Consider the following 15,062-nt stretch of genomic DNA (forward strand, 5'->3'; position numbering starts at 1 on the left):
GTTTCGTGTCCCCTTGTGTACAGGGTGAGGCTCAGGCCGGTTCCCAACAGCCACCAGATGCTCAGAACCAGCAAAAAAGCCACCAAAGCTGCAGAAGGTGAAGGTGTGGGGAGGGCCCAGGCAGAGAGACCCAGGCTCTGGGGACCAACGGTTGGCAGAAGTACCCAAAGGTGTTTTTCACATGGAGTTACAGTTCAGTGCTCATCCGCAGCCAGTAAGTCACAGGAGGGCATGGCATGGTAGAAAAGCGTATTTCTGCATCAGAGCAAAGTAGGGGACAGAGCTCACCTTGGGGTGCCACGTTGCACTTCCCCAGGGACTGGCTGTCTCCAAAGGACTCACAGAGAAGGGTCTCAGTCATGGAAAATAGGGTGTGGAGAAGGATGGGCATGGCAGGCACCCAGGGAGGTGACACCTCATTTTGGCCATCTCTCTCCTCTTCCAGATTTCATCCTTCCCTGGAAGGCTGGCTTCAGAGACAATCCAGAATGCAGGATGAGAGCTGGGGGACCAGTCCCGGTGCACCCCACAATAAGCAGAGAGCAGAAACCCCACAAACATCCCCTCTTCCCACCCCATTCCTGCTCCAGCTCTTGCAACTGGGCCAGCATCAGCCCTGTCCATCAACCGCAGGGTTAAATGCGCCGGGGGAGGGGCGGAGGGGGGAGCAGGGGGATCTGCCCATGCTGCTGTGGAGCTGGGATGCCACCCTGGGGGTCACCTACATCTTCTACCCCCACAGAAGCGAGGACATGCTGCCAGTCACATCCCACTCCCTGGGCACATTCCCGTGCTCGGCCCCGGTTTGGCATCACCAAGCACTTTGCAGATGGGCTCATCTCTGGTTCTGGTGCAGACCTACACCAGTCACGGTCACCTCCATCAAATAACGAGCACAGCCCAGGGACACGAGGCTGGACAGGGCGCAGGGCGCAGGCACCAGCCACCCCAGCGTCTGCGCTGCATTCAAAACCAGCCCCAAGGGGAAAGTCCCCGTCGAGGAGGATTTACATGAGCAGGAAAGGGGCTGTCTTGTAGCAGCAGCTTTGCCATTTTTAGGTACGGAGGCCAAGGTGGTTGGAGAGGCTGCGGGGTATTGCAGAAGCAAGGGCCATCGACTGGATGCTTCCCTGCCCTTTGCAGTGAAAGATGGCTGGGTTTTGCACGAGAGTCTGGGTGCTCCAGGTGAACCTCTGGCTGATGGCTCTGGTCACAGGTAGGTGTCGAAGACGGGCTTTGCATTTCAGAGCAAGGAAACACGCAGCAAGGAGATGCACCAGCACGCATCCCTTGCTTAGTGCACCCAGGGACTTCACCCAGGTCTGGCTTTAAATGCATTTGTTTTAAGCTTTGCAATCACCGCTCTCAGTCCTGCTTTGTGCAGGGAGCCAGCCCACGGCGCAGCGGAGCCAGGGAGGACCCCCGGGGGCTTGGGGCTCAACACCTGCATCGGGTTCAGGGTTTTGCTTCCCGTTGGGGTGCAGTGACAGGACACTTTCTCAGATGGCCAGCTGGCTTTGGCAGGAGCCCGGTGCTGTGGGGGTGCAGAGCCTGCCCGGTTGTGGTTGCAGGTGGCAGGAAAGAAGGGCTGTTGAGGATGGGGCCAGGACATCACTGAGGCCATGGACAAGCCACATCCCTTTGCTCCGTGGGGTTCAGTGCCTGGGAGTGGAGGAGAAATGGGAGAAAAAATCCTCTTGAACATGATTTGTAGGCCCTGGTTGAACATCCCTGTGCTGATCCCCTTTGCAGCCCCATGGAGAAACAGCAGCTAAACCTGGGACACAGCTCCTGTTCCCATCCAACCCCTCTTGCTCAGTGCAGGGACACCCACAAAAACCTGCAGCAGATCCCACCCTATGCTGGGGAAACTTGTGTTCTCCAGAGAAAGGGTATCTAGGGTATCTAAAGGGTTTCTGTTGGGTGACTGCTCAAGTCCAGCACAGATTCGAGGTCACAGAGTTTCATTCTGGCTCTTGTGGTGGCTTCATGAGGAGAGGGGAAGCTCAGCTCACCCGTGGTTGCAATGGAAATCTTGGTTTTGAGGTGTGTGAGGACTTTCAGGGTGAGGGACCAGCCCGATCTTCATTTAGAAACACCAACAAGACACGGATGGCAAAGCCCTGTGTCTCAGCTGTCTGGCAGGACTACAGGTGGCAGGGACACATACCCAACACACAGCCCAGGCAAGGCGCATCTCCTCATCTCAGAAAAAAAGAAATGGGGCTGAAGGGGAGAGTTTGCCCGCAGAGATGTAGTTGCTGGAGGTGAACAGGGCAGCATGGACATGGAAGAGGCTCTGGGGGAGGGAGGGGAGCCCAAGGCTGAGCCAGGAGGTCCCTGCCAGGCTGCTGCTCAGGGCAGAAGGGTCTGCAGCAGGGTGGCAAGGCTCGGGGCAAAGCTCAGGCTAGGGAGCTGAACCTTCCTTCTTCTTCTTCTGAGGGGAGTTTTGCAGCTGCCCCAAGATGCTGGGAGGCAGTGCAGCCCCCACCTCCATGCATCTTCCCCACAGGGGTCTGGCGAGGGCTCAGCAAGCAGAGCTGGGCACTGAAGCGCTGCGGTAAACAGGGCTGGTGCTTCCTGCCCAGCTGCAGCAAGAGGAACCGAGGCACAGGGGCACTGGAGCTGCGGGCAGGGGCACCCATGGGTGCTGGGGGGTCTCTGCCTCACCCCGCTTCCTGCACCACATCGCAGGTCCCACAGCTCCATCCTGCTCTTGTCCTGGGGGGCTGCACGGCCTCAGGGTCTGAGAAGTCCCCTGGCCACTGTGGGGCTCCAAGACCAGGGAAGCCCCAGCAGGGAAAGTGTTTCTGCTTGACTCAGAAAATGGAGAGTGTAAATAAAGATGCGTGAGTCTGTCTGGACCCTTTCTGAGAGGTGCCAGCCTGGGGGAATATTAATAGCAAAGGCAGGTTTCACTAGGATGCCAACCTGAAAGTTAGAGAAGAGTCAGAAGATGGGACAGAAATTGAAGGGTTTGAACCCAAACCTGCGCTGCCCCATGTGCTCTGAGTGGGGCTCTGGCTGATGCTCCTGAGCACTCCACCCCATAAGGAGTGGGCGCAAAGGGCCCACGGTACATGCCATCCCACACGGGACATCCTACATGGGCTTGACCTACATGGCCTCTTGGCCACTGTCTCATGGCCCTTCTGTGTTGCAGGTGGGATCTCAGCAGACCAGAACAGCACCAGGAGCAGCACAGGTAACCGCTCAGACGCACTGTGGTCTTTCCCTGCCTGTGTCCCCCAGGTCCTCCCTGTCCTCACTGGCTATGCCATGAAGGTGCCCATCCCCTGCAGAGCAGGAGATGTCCCATCACCCACAGGCCTTCTCCATCACAAAGGCAATTCCGAGGCTGTGACCTCCTCCAGGGCACTTCCCCAGCCCTGCAGCTTGCTCTCCCTCTGCCAAGTGGGATCCATTTTGTCTTCCCTAAACACACACACGTTTGTCCTCTGCATTTGCAGAGCACGTGGCACGGACAAGCCATGCCTTGGGACCAGCCACGGGGCTCACACACACAGCGCTCGCACCGTTCCCACCCACAGGGTATTAAGCACGAATTCTGCAACCCAAACAAGTCCTCAAACTCCCCGGCTCTGGGACCAAAACACAGGCAAAAACACAAAATACAGCAACATGCAAAAAGTGTGGAAGCATGAGAGAAGCCAGCTGGGGAGATAGGTTTGTCCGAGCAAAGGCTCCATGGTACGTGCCAGCACAGCCTGGAATTCTGGAGATGCACAGAGAGAAGGGTGGGAGCAGCAAAAAAGTATTTGAGTGAAGCCATTCCCACAGAAAAAGGAGTTTCCATCAAAAGCATGTTTTCACCAAAAGTCTCTGGTTTCTACCCCCAGATGATTATAATCCACCAAAACAAAGCTGAATGCTCAAAAGCAGTACAATCCATGGAAATGGAAAACTCTTGACTTGGGAGATGCTGGGGGGGGGGGGTGTCTCATGGGAGCATCTTTTATTCTGACACTCCCAGGCACCAGGTCCTTGCTTGCCATGACGACCCTTGTTCCCTGACAGGCAGCAGGTGCCCCATGGTGCAGCAGCATCCGCGCTACGTAGCAGCCAAGAAGAACATGCCCGTCCACTTCATCTGCTACACCCAGGAGCCCCATAGCATGCAGTGGTACAAAGCAGAAAAGGACAGCAATGACCTCTATGAGCTGGATTATAGCACCTCCCGCTACAGCATCGAGAGGAAAGCCCACCTCATCAACTTCACCATCTCCAGGATCACCTACGAGGACAACGGCATCTATGTGTGTGACAGCAAGAACCGCACGGCAGAGAGGCGGCCGCACTTGTGCGGGACAGAGCTTAAAGTCCTGAGTGAGTGGGAGCTCCCCATCCTCCATGCACCCCAAGGAGACGTTCCTTCTCCTTCTCTCACCCCTTCCCCCTCTATATGAACCTCACATCATGCTCCTATGCACCCACCTTTCCCCATGCTGGTGGGACCCTTTCAGATAGAACTGTAGATGCTCCATGGCACCACAGAGATTTCTTTGCTCGTTGCCAGCCACCAACCAGTGGGACAACCTTCCCCGGTTTGCCCTGGCATGTCCATCCTGCCAAAACACATCCCAGGGACTGCGTTCTCCTAATAAATCAGATTTTTCCTGGTCCTGGTTAGTGGTGGGTCCTGCCCAAGGTGTCTCACCCCAGAGCTGGTCCTTGATGCCAACCCCAGGGCCAGTTCACAATGCTCTGGTCTCTCCTGAGGGGAGGGCATGTCACCCTGGTTCCTCCCGTCCGCTCTGGCTGACACATGAGCCTGTGGCCATGCTGAGCTCACCCCTGTTTCCTGGGAGCCTGGCACAAGGTGGGACTTGGGGATCTTCCTGTGCTGCTGCTCCCAGGTCACAGCAACATCCAGCAGCTCCAGAGCAGGAACACCCTGAAAGATGCTATCATCATTATCCAGTCCATCCTGCTTGTCATCTTCATCAGCATCCCCATGCTCCTCTTCCTGGATAAGGTAAGTGACAGTGTCTCCAGCGGCAGGGATGTCCCCAGCTTCACTGCTGCGGTGCTCACAGCACCATCCTGCTGAAGTGGGAAAGTAAGCATCTAAAATGGTGTTGGGGACTGCATGGATTCGCCTGTGGAAGCAGTGGGACCTGGCCTCAGGGGACAATGCCGGGGACAGGGAGTGGGAGGATCTCGGTGAGTGCTGACACCCAGCCTGTGACTCTCTTCTCCATAGGCTGAAGGCAAGCAAAGCCCAGAGGAGGACCATACCTATGAGGTAATGCTGCATTTATTACAGAAGTACCTTTGTAATATCAACCTGAGCCTTGAAATAGCCAGTTGTGCCCTTGCTGGGCGTCTGCCAGGGACCACCAGCCCTCGCAGGGCGCATCAGGGCACCTTCCTCCCAAGTGCCTGTTGCACATCAGCCTTGAAGATCTGCTCATAAAACCAAGCCAAGCTCTGAGCCCATCCAGCCATCTATCTTCATCTTCTCTCTCAGAAGCTGCCCCGATCTCTGAGGGAATAGCCTGGAGATGGGTCCCCACTTGGGGGTCCCAAAGGGGGATGCTCTGTGCATGGAACCGTGGTCCTGCACCCGTGTCTTAACCTTCTTCTTCTTGGTGCAGGGCCTGGAGGTGGAGCAGATAGCCACCTACGAGGACATCACTCCTTTCCGGGACGTGAAGGCCAAGTGGACAGTTGGGGAGCACCCAGGTGAAGAGTGAGGGGTCCTGCACCCACCACCAGGCTGGCACCGGTGGCACGGCCCCCTGCCAGCACCCTGCCAGCACCGGCAGGGACAGGCCCCCGGCTTCTGCCCTGGACCCCTGGCTCCTGCCCTGGACCACTGGGCTGCGATCCCAGGCTGAAAATCACCTCCAGCAGCCTTGCACGGAGCTCAAGTCCTGCTGCCCTTGGGTGCTGGCTTTGCTGCACCCAGGCTGCGCCCACCAAGGCTGCCCTGCCCCAGCTGCCCCTCTTACCGCCCCGCTGATGAACCCCTAAAGCCTATGTAGAAATTAGGAGCCACCTGCAAGCCCCCTGGCAGCAAACTGGCCCCAAACCCCAGGCAGCCCCACACCGCGGCGCTGAGCTCCTGCATGGTTAATGCAATGGAAGCACCAGGGTGGGTGGTGGGTCTCCTCCAGCTCTACCATCCTTGGAAAGGAGAGGACCAGGCACGATCACTCTTCATGCTGCAAGGACCCTCCTGCGCTGCAAGACCCTGCTGCAGCCCTGGCAGAGGAGCCGAGGTGAGCAGCACCATGTGGGCAATATAACAAGTGAATTATGGGCCACTGTTTAGCTCGCAAGCCATGGAGGTGTCCAGCAGGCCAAGCTGGCAGTTTTCTGAGGAGAGTCCTCCAAAAGCACCTCTTTCTCCCCAAAGACTACAGGAAAAGTTGAGGAGACGGCTCTCACCCAGAGAGTCTTGCACAAGGCTTGCTCCTCTCCAGGCAAGAGCTGGTCCATGCCACAAGGACGTCCCCATGGTGAGGGACGTGTGCAACCTCAGAACCTGTGGGAAAGTTGTACACTGTGGGACACAAATGTCCAACTGCTTTTTGAAGTCCTAATAAAGGTAATGGGTAAATTCACATCCTGCTCCGTCCTGCCGTGCCTGGGCCAGGGGTGTCCCATAACCCTGCTGCAGGTGTCAGAGGGATGCGCTGGGAATAAGGAACAGCTTTTCATGGGTCCACCTTAGCTAGAAACCAAACTTCACCCCATCAGAGTCCCGAGCCCAGTGATGGTAAAGCCGAGAGCAGCCGTGAGGCTCCCCTGGAAGCTCTCGCTGAGCATGCACAGGAGGACCCCCATGGTCCCATGACATCAGCTTGGGACGGGACACAAAGACCATCACCAGGACCCAAAGCAGGAGAACAGGACCCAGGGCCAGGAGCTCAGCAGCCGGCTACATCTGGTGTCACAAGAGAAGCTAAAAACATCTGCAGAGGAGCAGAGCAGTGCTAATTGGTTTTGTTAATAAAAGCTATCAAGGCATGACACCAGCAGCCATGGGGATGATGGCGTGTGGGGCTGGCTGGGCACCCAGTGCCAGGGCTTGGGGGGTCTGGAGCAGCACGGGCAGCACAGCGCGGTGGGTTGGGTGGGCTTGGCAGGACAAGGGGGTGATGAGGGCTGCGTGGCTGGAAGCCTGCCCCCACTCAGAGAGGCCACAGTCGCTGCACCCCTATTGCTCATGACATTTTGGGCTCCAAGAAGAAGCAGGCAAGACTGCTCCGCTTCCCAAAACACTCAGCAGAAGAAGGAGGGTAAAATTGTGAGCAAACAGGGCTTTTCCGCAGGGAACAGCATGGCCCTTTTTTTACCAGTAAACCACCTTCATGGAAAACTGGAATTCAACCAAAATAGCATAAAACAAGCATTTTAGGATTGATTTTTACTAGTTAAATAAAACTATCCCAAATTTGTTGCATGCACATGTATACACAAGTTACTTAAACATGGTTTACTTATAAAAATGATTAATTAAATAAATATTATTCACAGTGAGAAAAGTGAAGGGGCTGTTGCCAGTTTCTATATTTGCCAAGGACCAGCAGAACTCATCCCTCCATCCCTTGTTTTCAGTTACGAAATGGAAGTGGAAGGCGGATTTTCTGGCCTTCCCAATTCCAGACCTTTTATCTCCGCTCTGCGTAAACAACTCATTCAACTGACACTGAGTAATACGAAAACGAGGAGAACCTGTCGTTTGCACCTGGAGAGGAAGCCACCCGTGTCAAAAAGCAGTTTCAGAATGCCAGTTCTGCTCTGTGTGCACGGCCACCCTCTCAGCCCAGGGCTTCAGCTTCCTTCAAAATGCCAGAAGCAAATAAACGTTTCTGTAGTGTTAGTGGTTTATTTAAAATGTTTACACATAGTTTCTAGGGAGCCTGGAGACAGGGCATTGTTTTAGTTTTATATTGAGATAGGTTTGTATTTAAAATGCTTTGAATGTAAATAAATCTATTTCAGTATATATAGTCCAGGCTCTGTATTTTGTCCAGATTTGCTATCCCTACCACCAGCCAGATGGTTAGACAGACTGGGTTGCTGTCCTGGACCTCTCCAGTCTCATCTTTAGAAATGGGTTCAGTCAAACTGAGCAGTTCCAGCTCCAGTAAATAAAACCCATCAGTCCAATCTGACAAGGAATATTTACCCTCCCGGGTCAACCGTCACTTCAAACCTCCGTCAACCACGTCGCTGCCCACCAAGGAGCGGGACTGGGCTGTGGGCCAGCAGCCGGCTCCTCTGTACTGGTTTCGGCTCACCCACCTGGCTGGGAAGGTCCTTGCCACATAAGCATCCCAGGCTGGGGGGTCACCAGGACCCAGGGTGTACACATGCCTCCAAAGGAGAATTGCTTCACTTGTTTAGATGCTGCTGGTGATGCTCAGGGTAAGGCAGGTGGACATGGGCCCATCCTGCAGAGAACTGAGGGGTTCTGTCTCGTTCAAAAAAGAAAAAGGAACTTGGAAATCACAGTGTTATGATGAAATGCTACTTTGGGCCGCAAATGCAGGCATTTGAAAGCTAGAAAAATGCCAAGCTGATATTTGAGAGCTGCTTATGCAACTGTAATTCTGCCAGTGGCATGTGTTTGCCCAGCCCAGCGCTTCACAGTCACGCACTGCCTTCTCCACGACACTTCTGCCTCATTTAATGCTCAGAGATGATAGGGAACAAACCAAGCCTCAGGGGCACCGCCGAGCCTGGATCATCCTGCTATCTCCGTGCTTGGCTGCAACATAAAAAAAGTTGATTTATTACCACGCTTTTACTAACAGAGATAGGGAGGCAGCAGGGCAGCAATGATGGGCAGGACTCGGGTGCAAGTTGCTGTACCGACCTAGCTGCGGTGGTAAGAGCATCATCATTAACGGGCAGCAGAGCCTGTGCTGGGCTGGGGTGCCTGCTGCTTTCCTCATCTCTGACAAATATTGACATATTTAAACACGACCTGGAGTAGAAAAACACACCCAGATGTTGCTGGCTATTGGGTGACGGGATACCTGATAGCTGCAGGACCCACTGTTCCCTCTTCTCTAGGGACTGACATTTACTGTGCGACACCACCACGTCTCCAGCGAGCAAACACCCGGGGGCTTCTCGGAACAGACCGAGCTCTCCCTGGCATGTTTATTAACCAGCTCTTGCACCCTCTGCTCCAGCCACCCCGGCGATGATGCTGCCTCTTGGAAACCAGCGCCACGCCAGGGGTCACAGCAAACGCAGCGCCCAAGGCAGCCACATCACCGCCCTGACCAGGGAGCAGTCCCTGACACCCAGAGAAAGAGCCAAAATCGTGTGGTTTGGGACAAGCAGTGCCTTGTGGGGAGTAAAAGTCCTTTAAGCCCCCCCTGGAGCTGCCCATCCAGGTTCTGTCTCAAAAGCAGGGATAGGTGTGCTGTGACCTCTCCTCTTCCCCACCTCCCCTACCTCCTGTCCACACCAGCCCTTTGCTTAATCCGGAGACACTTCACGTTTGTATCTCAGGCAAGAGCAGGAGGACACTCATCACCAGATCTTCTCCCAGCCTTGTCCAGCTAAGGGTGTGAGAAAACTCCCAGAGCTCTGGCACCTGGATTTGCAGTGGGCAGACTGGTACCCAAACAAGCACCTGAGTACAACAGCTCTTTGTCACACTTACAGCAAATAGGCTCACCAAAACCGTTTGCTGAACTTTTGAAATTTGGGTAGAAATCGCACAAAATTACTTGCCAGCAACAGGGTCCATCTGACTATCCATCTAGCTCTATCCCCGCTAACAATAAAGGGGAAAATATTCTACTTGCTTCAAGTCTCCCAAAACATCTCCCAAATGGACCAGTCAGCCCTGTTAACTGCGGGCCAAGGCTGCAGAGCCAGGCAGGAAAATCAGGTGACATGGCAACTTCCACCATGAAAAAGCACTGATCTGATTTGGGATGGGTCTTCCAATGATCAAGAAACTTTTATTTGCAGTAAACAGCAGAATATGGTGAAATCATCCAGCACTGATTTCATCCCTAGGCAAACAACCTCCCCAACCTTTACATCTATGTATAAATGACTACAATTAGGTAGCACCATTGCGAACACTTGTGCATTTATGCACGGAGAAAATATAGAGAAGTTGTTGTGATCGTGAACACATATATACATTTTAAACAAACCCCCTGCTATATAAGGGGTGGCTCACCAGTTTTCTTTACCAGCCTAGATGAAAGGAAGAAACAATCACTGTCAAGCAACACCTGAGCAACTCACCAGGCAGAGATGGCTCCAGGTACTTTTCTTTATTTCGGTTTTAAAGGGTTGTCAGTGCTGTCGCATGCTGAGGGTGATGGCAGATGATGCTGGGGTGGTACTGTGGTTGGCTATACCACATATATATATATATGTGGTTGTGGTTGTGATGGCTATACGCGCTCCCTGCCAGCCCTAAATTAAAATGTGGCAACTTAGAAATCAATGAAAAAAAAAATACCTTTCCCTACAGTGTGACTTTAATCCATGAATTAACTTGGGCAGTCTGTAGCCTAAAGTGGGCAAGGAGAGAGGGTGGAGAAGATGAAGAGCAAGGTTAAATCACAGTTATAACAGTTGTTGTTAATGTAAGTGTTGGCAGGGATATTAAAACTCATAAGCAAAGTTTAAGATGGATCAGGATGATGTCTAATGCCTAGGGCATTCCTCCACTGAAGGGCATTAGTCTGAGATCAACTTCATGGTCTTTGTAAGCCCAGGTGGACACTTGTGTGAGTTAGCTGTCAGGAGCTGAAAACCTTTAGGCTTGACAAAGATCACCAGGTTCTACAGGCATGTCCCAGAGAGCAAAAGCAGCTGGTGACAGCACAGGGAACATCGTCAGCTCTCATCCTAGTGAAGGCTGACGGCCGGGTTCAGGTCAGCAGCACTGTGTAAACCAAGGCTAAAGCGAGGGACCCCCAGGTCCTCACCAGGTACTCACCATCCCCTGCTTGCTCACGCAATGAAGGCGAGTTCAGGCTGCTTTTCTCACGAGGGCAAGGCCTACAGAAAAACATGAGTTAGGAAAAAACACAGGGACACGGACTAGTTTTCATGGAGCAACAATGACTCTTCAGCCAGGAAGACACTGCCTGTACCACTGGCAGCAGCAGAAGCCCCGAGGGCACGTCTGGTGAAAGGGGACAGGGGTTTGTTGGATTTGGGGGGGGGCTACGCTCACCCACAGAGCCCAGCAAGACATCCAGGAAGGTGAGCCCTGCAGCCAGCACCGGGAGAAAAGGCTGGGACTTAATTCCCAGTGCCACCCTCCGCCTCAGCGCAGTCACGAAGGGGCTGCTAACACCTCTCCGCTCTGCTGCAGGGTCATGGTTCTCTCCTCTCTTCATTGCTGTGATCACTCTGGGACTGCAGTGGCCGCAGGAAGCCGCCACCTTCCCGGCCATGCCCCTTTCCAACCTGTTTGCCAACGCGGTGCTGAGGGCTCAGCATCTTCACCTCCTGGCTGCTGAGACATACAAAGAGTTCGTAAGTGTTGTGGCCTCCAGCCATCTCTTCTGCATTAGCCTGACAGTTTTAAGACTGTGTAACTTGCTAGAAACAGACTTTTGAACTATGGGTGTCTTCTCTGTCAGCTCTTGATGAGGAGAAAGGGTCTTCATAGGATGGGACAGGCTATGTCCCATCAGCCTGGACCCTGTCTCCTCCTCTCAGCTCTGCCCCACCTCTCGTGCCGCACAGTCCCCTCCTTCGGGGCCATCGCTGCCCACGATGCACAAAACTACTGCTCAGGGTCAGCTGCCTCAAAAAGAAACCCGGCTCTGACAGCAGTGGGAGATGGCATGAATATTTTGCCAGTCTTCACTGTGTTGGTCACCTTTGGCTCTGGGTGAGTCTGAGTGCTTAAAACTCTCCAGTTTCTGCTGTTGGCAGGAGCTGGCAGGAGCTGTCACTTTGGCAAGAGCTGTCCCTGAGGCTCATCTGCTCCTTGGGAGAACCTGGTCCAAAAGTGTTTTGCATTAGGCTTAGCACCTTGCCTTAGTGACAGCAAGACCTTTAGGTCTGGTAGCTATTGTGCCGACATGCAAACTCCTGCTTCCTACCTGGCAACCCTGTACAGAGACACCTTATGTCTCACATTTATTTCTTTGCAAGGAGTAACCATTCACGACAGCTTAGGAAAGTGTCTATGGTCTTCTCCCAGCACTTGGGCAACAGATCTGAGTGTATTTGGGATGTCTCCACAGGAACGCACCTATATTCCAGAGGACCAAAGGCACGCCAACAAAAATTCCCAGGCAGCATTTTGTTACTCAGAAACCATCCCTGCTCCCACGGGGAAGGATGATGCCCAGCAGAAATCGGTAAGTTCTCTCCCCCCAGGGCAAGCACAGGCCTGCTTGAAGAGCCCAGCTGTGCTTCATTACAGGAACTGAGGGTTTCCATCTGTGAGCACTTCAGCGCTTCATTCCTCCTCACCCTTTTTTACTATTTAAACCCTGCATGAAGAAAGACAGACTCTTTGGGCTTATGCTATAAATCATATTCCCACCCCAAGGATGAGAAAAACCGTTGTCTGCGCAGCACACGTGTCTGGGTGGTGCTCTGCAGCTTCCAAACTTCTGTGCCTCTGATGAAGTTGCAGCACATCTCTGGGTCACCTCCAGGCCATTTCAGAGGGAGCAAGATGCACCGGTAACTCTACCAAATACCTCACCTGCACAGCTTTGATCCTTTTATTTCTTAATTTCAGGACATAGAGCTTCTTCGGTTTTCACTGGTTCTCATCCAGTCCTGGCTGACCCCAGTGCAATACCTAAGCAAGGTGTTCACAAACAATCTGGTTTTTGGCACCTCAGATAGAGTGTATGAAAAACTAAAGGACTTGGAAGAGGGGATCCAAGCTCTGATGAGGGTAAGTTGCAGCATGTAGCATGACTACAGAATAACAGGGATATCCTAGACACTGGGCACTCAGCTCTCGGGGTCTTCCACAAGATCCAAAGGCTATGAGAAATCTCCCCACCTTCCACTCTGAAGACCAGTGGCATCCTTTGGACTCCGCTTACCTTAAGAAAATGGGATCATGACACCCTGTTGCACATGTTTCATCACTGGGGACTATAAGAAAACACATAAAAAATGTTAATAGCACTGCCATAACCACTCAGAGCAGTACAGACCAGGAATATCACAACAGTCCCGATCCAAAGTCTTTCTAAACCCAGCACCAAAGAATACTCAGTTGCTTAAATCTGCTGTACAAATGGCAGCATAATGTTTGCTAGATGTCCATGCAAAATACTTGAAAGTGGAGTGCATTTTGCAAGGTTTGCAACCTGGCTTTAAGGACTTAGGACATCTTATAAAAACAACCTGCATACAGATGGAAGCCTAGGCTCTGAAGTTTCTCTTGGATTAATACAGCACCCAGGCAGCTGGTGAGAGCTGGAGCATGATCTTCTTCAAGGGTCACTCTTGAGTTTTGCTTTGTTGTTTTAAATGAAATAGCTTATTATCTGCCAGGACACCTTTTTCAGTTATGCTTGCTCTATAGCTCAGTCTATCTGCCAGCATCATCATGTAGCTAGAGCTCTGAGACCTATAAGAAATGAATCTGGGCAACTATTTACATCTTCTGGCATCTAAGTAAGTCTGAAAGTCAGGCCCTGAGAGTAAGCAGAGATCTTCTGTCCTGGCACTTCGGCTGAAGTATGTGTATCAGCACCCTTTCCAGATTTTGCTCGCCATTTGGTATGTGCTTGGGCACTGGGAAGCAGCACACAGAAAGTAGACAAATAATGACATTTAATGCATTTACACTTTCCTTAACCCAAACTGCCCTGCGTACTGTGCCAGCTGGGGAGCAGGGCAGGAGCAGCAGGCTGCAGGTCTCGGCTCCAGATGCACCTGGCTCAGGTTTGGGTCAGAACTTTGTTCCCTGGGAAAGGGAAAGAAAAGAGAATTATTTGCCTGGTTCCCCATCTCCTTGGCTAGAGCAGCTACGGAGAGAAGACCCCACAACTCCCCCTTATTTTATGACCCCACCAGACCCGCTCCTGCCTCCCTCCAGCTCCCTTCTCCCTGCCAGCAATTAGTGCAGCATCACCCCTGCGCAATGACCCTTCCTGTAAATGCATAAACTCCCCAGTATGTTTTGGGGGGGGGAAAGACCCCCAACCTCCCCTAAAGCCGGCTGGGGGTCTGGGCGCTGGGCCCCTCATCCCCAGCACCTCCATCCCCTTGCAGGAGCTGGAGGACAGGGGTCCACGGAGTCCCCAGCTGCTCAAACCCACCTACGACAAATTCGACATCCACCTGCGCACGGAGGATGCCCTGCTGAAGAACTACAGCCTGCTCTCCTGCTTCAAGAAGGACCTGCACAAGGTGGAGACCTACCTGAAGGTGATGAAGTGCCGGCGCTACGGCGAGGGGAACTGCACCGTGTGACAATGTCCACCCTGGCCCCTGGCCGGCCACCGCTGCCCCGCTCCTGGGGAGGAAAACCCAAGAATAAACCCGTTACCTGCCGACAAGGCTCTGGCTTTTGGGGGGCTGCAGGGTGGGGGCTGTTATGGCTCTGGCTTTCGGGGGGCTGCAGGGTGGGGGCTGTTATGGCTCTGGCTTTCAGGGGGGCTGCAGGGTGGGGGATGACATGGCTTTGGCTTTTGGGGGGCTGCAGGGACAGGCAGTGGGGGCCGACAAGGCTCTGGCTTTTGGGGGGCTGCAGGGGATGAGCTGTGGGGGACCACATGGTTCTGGCTTTCAGGGGGGCTGTGGGGTGGGGGATGACACGGCTCTGGCTTTCAGGGGGCTGCGGGGTTGGGGATGACATGGCTCTGGCTTTTGGGGGGCTGCAGGGGATGGGCCATGGGGACTGACGTGGCTCTGCCTTTGGGGGGCTGCAGGGACAGGCTATGGGGTCCCACATGGCTCTGGCTTTTGGGGGGCTGCGGGGACAGGCCGTGAGGGCTAACACGGCCCTGGCTTTGGGGGGCTGCGGGGGCTCGGCAGGGACGGGGCGGGTGCGGGGGGGCTCCCCTCCCCTCCGGGCCGGGGGCGGGGCCGGGGGCGGGGCCGGGGGCGGGGCC

At 53.8% G+C, this 15,062-nt stretch overlaps 2 protein-coding genes across 2 annotated transcripts; both read left to right on the top strand.

Annotated features, from left to right (window-relative positions):
• The first annotated feature begins 1,072 nt into the window (after nucleotides 1-1,072).
• CD79B (CD79b molecule) lies at nucleotides 1,073-6,868 on the top strand. The gene is made up of 6 exons (XM_037410871.1): nucleotides 1,073-1,216; nucleotides 3,164-3,205; nucleotides 4,039-4,347; nucleotides 4,878-4,996; nucleotides 5,225-5,266; nucleotides 5,619-6,868. The coding sequence occupies exons 1-6, from the start codon at nucleotides 1,150-1,152 to the stop codon at nucleotides 5,715-5,717; spliced, it is 678 nt and encodes a 225-aa protein (XP_037266768.1). The 5' UTR covers nucleotides 1,073-1,149; the 3' UTR covers nucleotides 5,718-6,868.
• A 3,334-nt stretch (nucleotides 6,869-10,202) lies between these two features.
• On the top strand, nucleotides 10,203-14,502 carry GH1 (growth hormone 1). Its single transcript, XM_037411105.1, has 5 exons — nucleotides 10,203-10,270; nucleotides 11,336-11,499; nucleotides 12,219-12,335; nucleotides 12,725-12,886; nucleotides 14,221-14,502. Exons 1-5 carry the CDS (start codon nucleotides 10,261-10,263, stop codon nucleotides 14,419-14,421), a joined length of 654 nt encoding a protein of 217 aa, XP_037267002.1. The 5' UTR covers nucleotides 10,203-10,260; the 3' UTR covers nucleotides 14,422-14,502.
• Nucleotides 14,503-15,062: the final 560 nt, after the last annotated feature.

Source organism: Falco rusticolus, chromosome 18, assembly GCF_015220075.1.
Source record: "Falco rusticolus isolate bFalRus1 chromosome 18, bFalRus1.pri, whole genome shotgun sequence".
Taxonomy (NCBI): domain Eukaryota; kingdom Metazoa; phylum Chordata; class Aves; order Falconiformes; family Falconidae; genus Falco; species Falco rusticolus.

Coding starts and splice junctions, on each gene's coding strand:
- GH1 (XM_037411105.1), top strand. Junction 12,336..12,724: donor ATGATGCCCAGCAGAAATCG/GTAAGTTCTCTC, acceptor TCTTAATTTCAG/GACATAGAGCTTCTTCGGTT. Junction 12,887..14,220: donor GGATCCAAGCTCTGATGAGG/GTAAGTTGCAGC, acceptor ATCCCCTTGCAG/GAGCTGGAGGACAGGGGTCC.
- CD79B (XM_037410871.1), top strand. CDS start 1,150: ATGGCTGGGTTTTGCACGAGAGTCTGGGTGCTCCAGGTGAACCTCTGG. Junction 4,348..4,877: donor GACAGAGCTTAAAGTCCTGA/GTGAGTGGGAGC, acceptor TGCTGCTCCCAG/GTCACAGCAACATCCAGCAG. Junction 4,997..5,224: donor TGCTCCTCTTCCTGGATAAG/GTAAGTGACAGT, acceptor TCTTCTCCATAG/GCTGAAGGCAAGCAAAGCCC.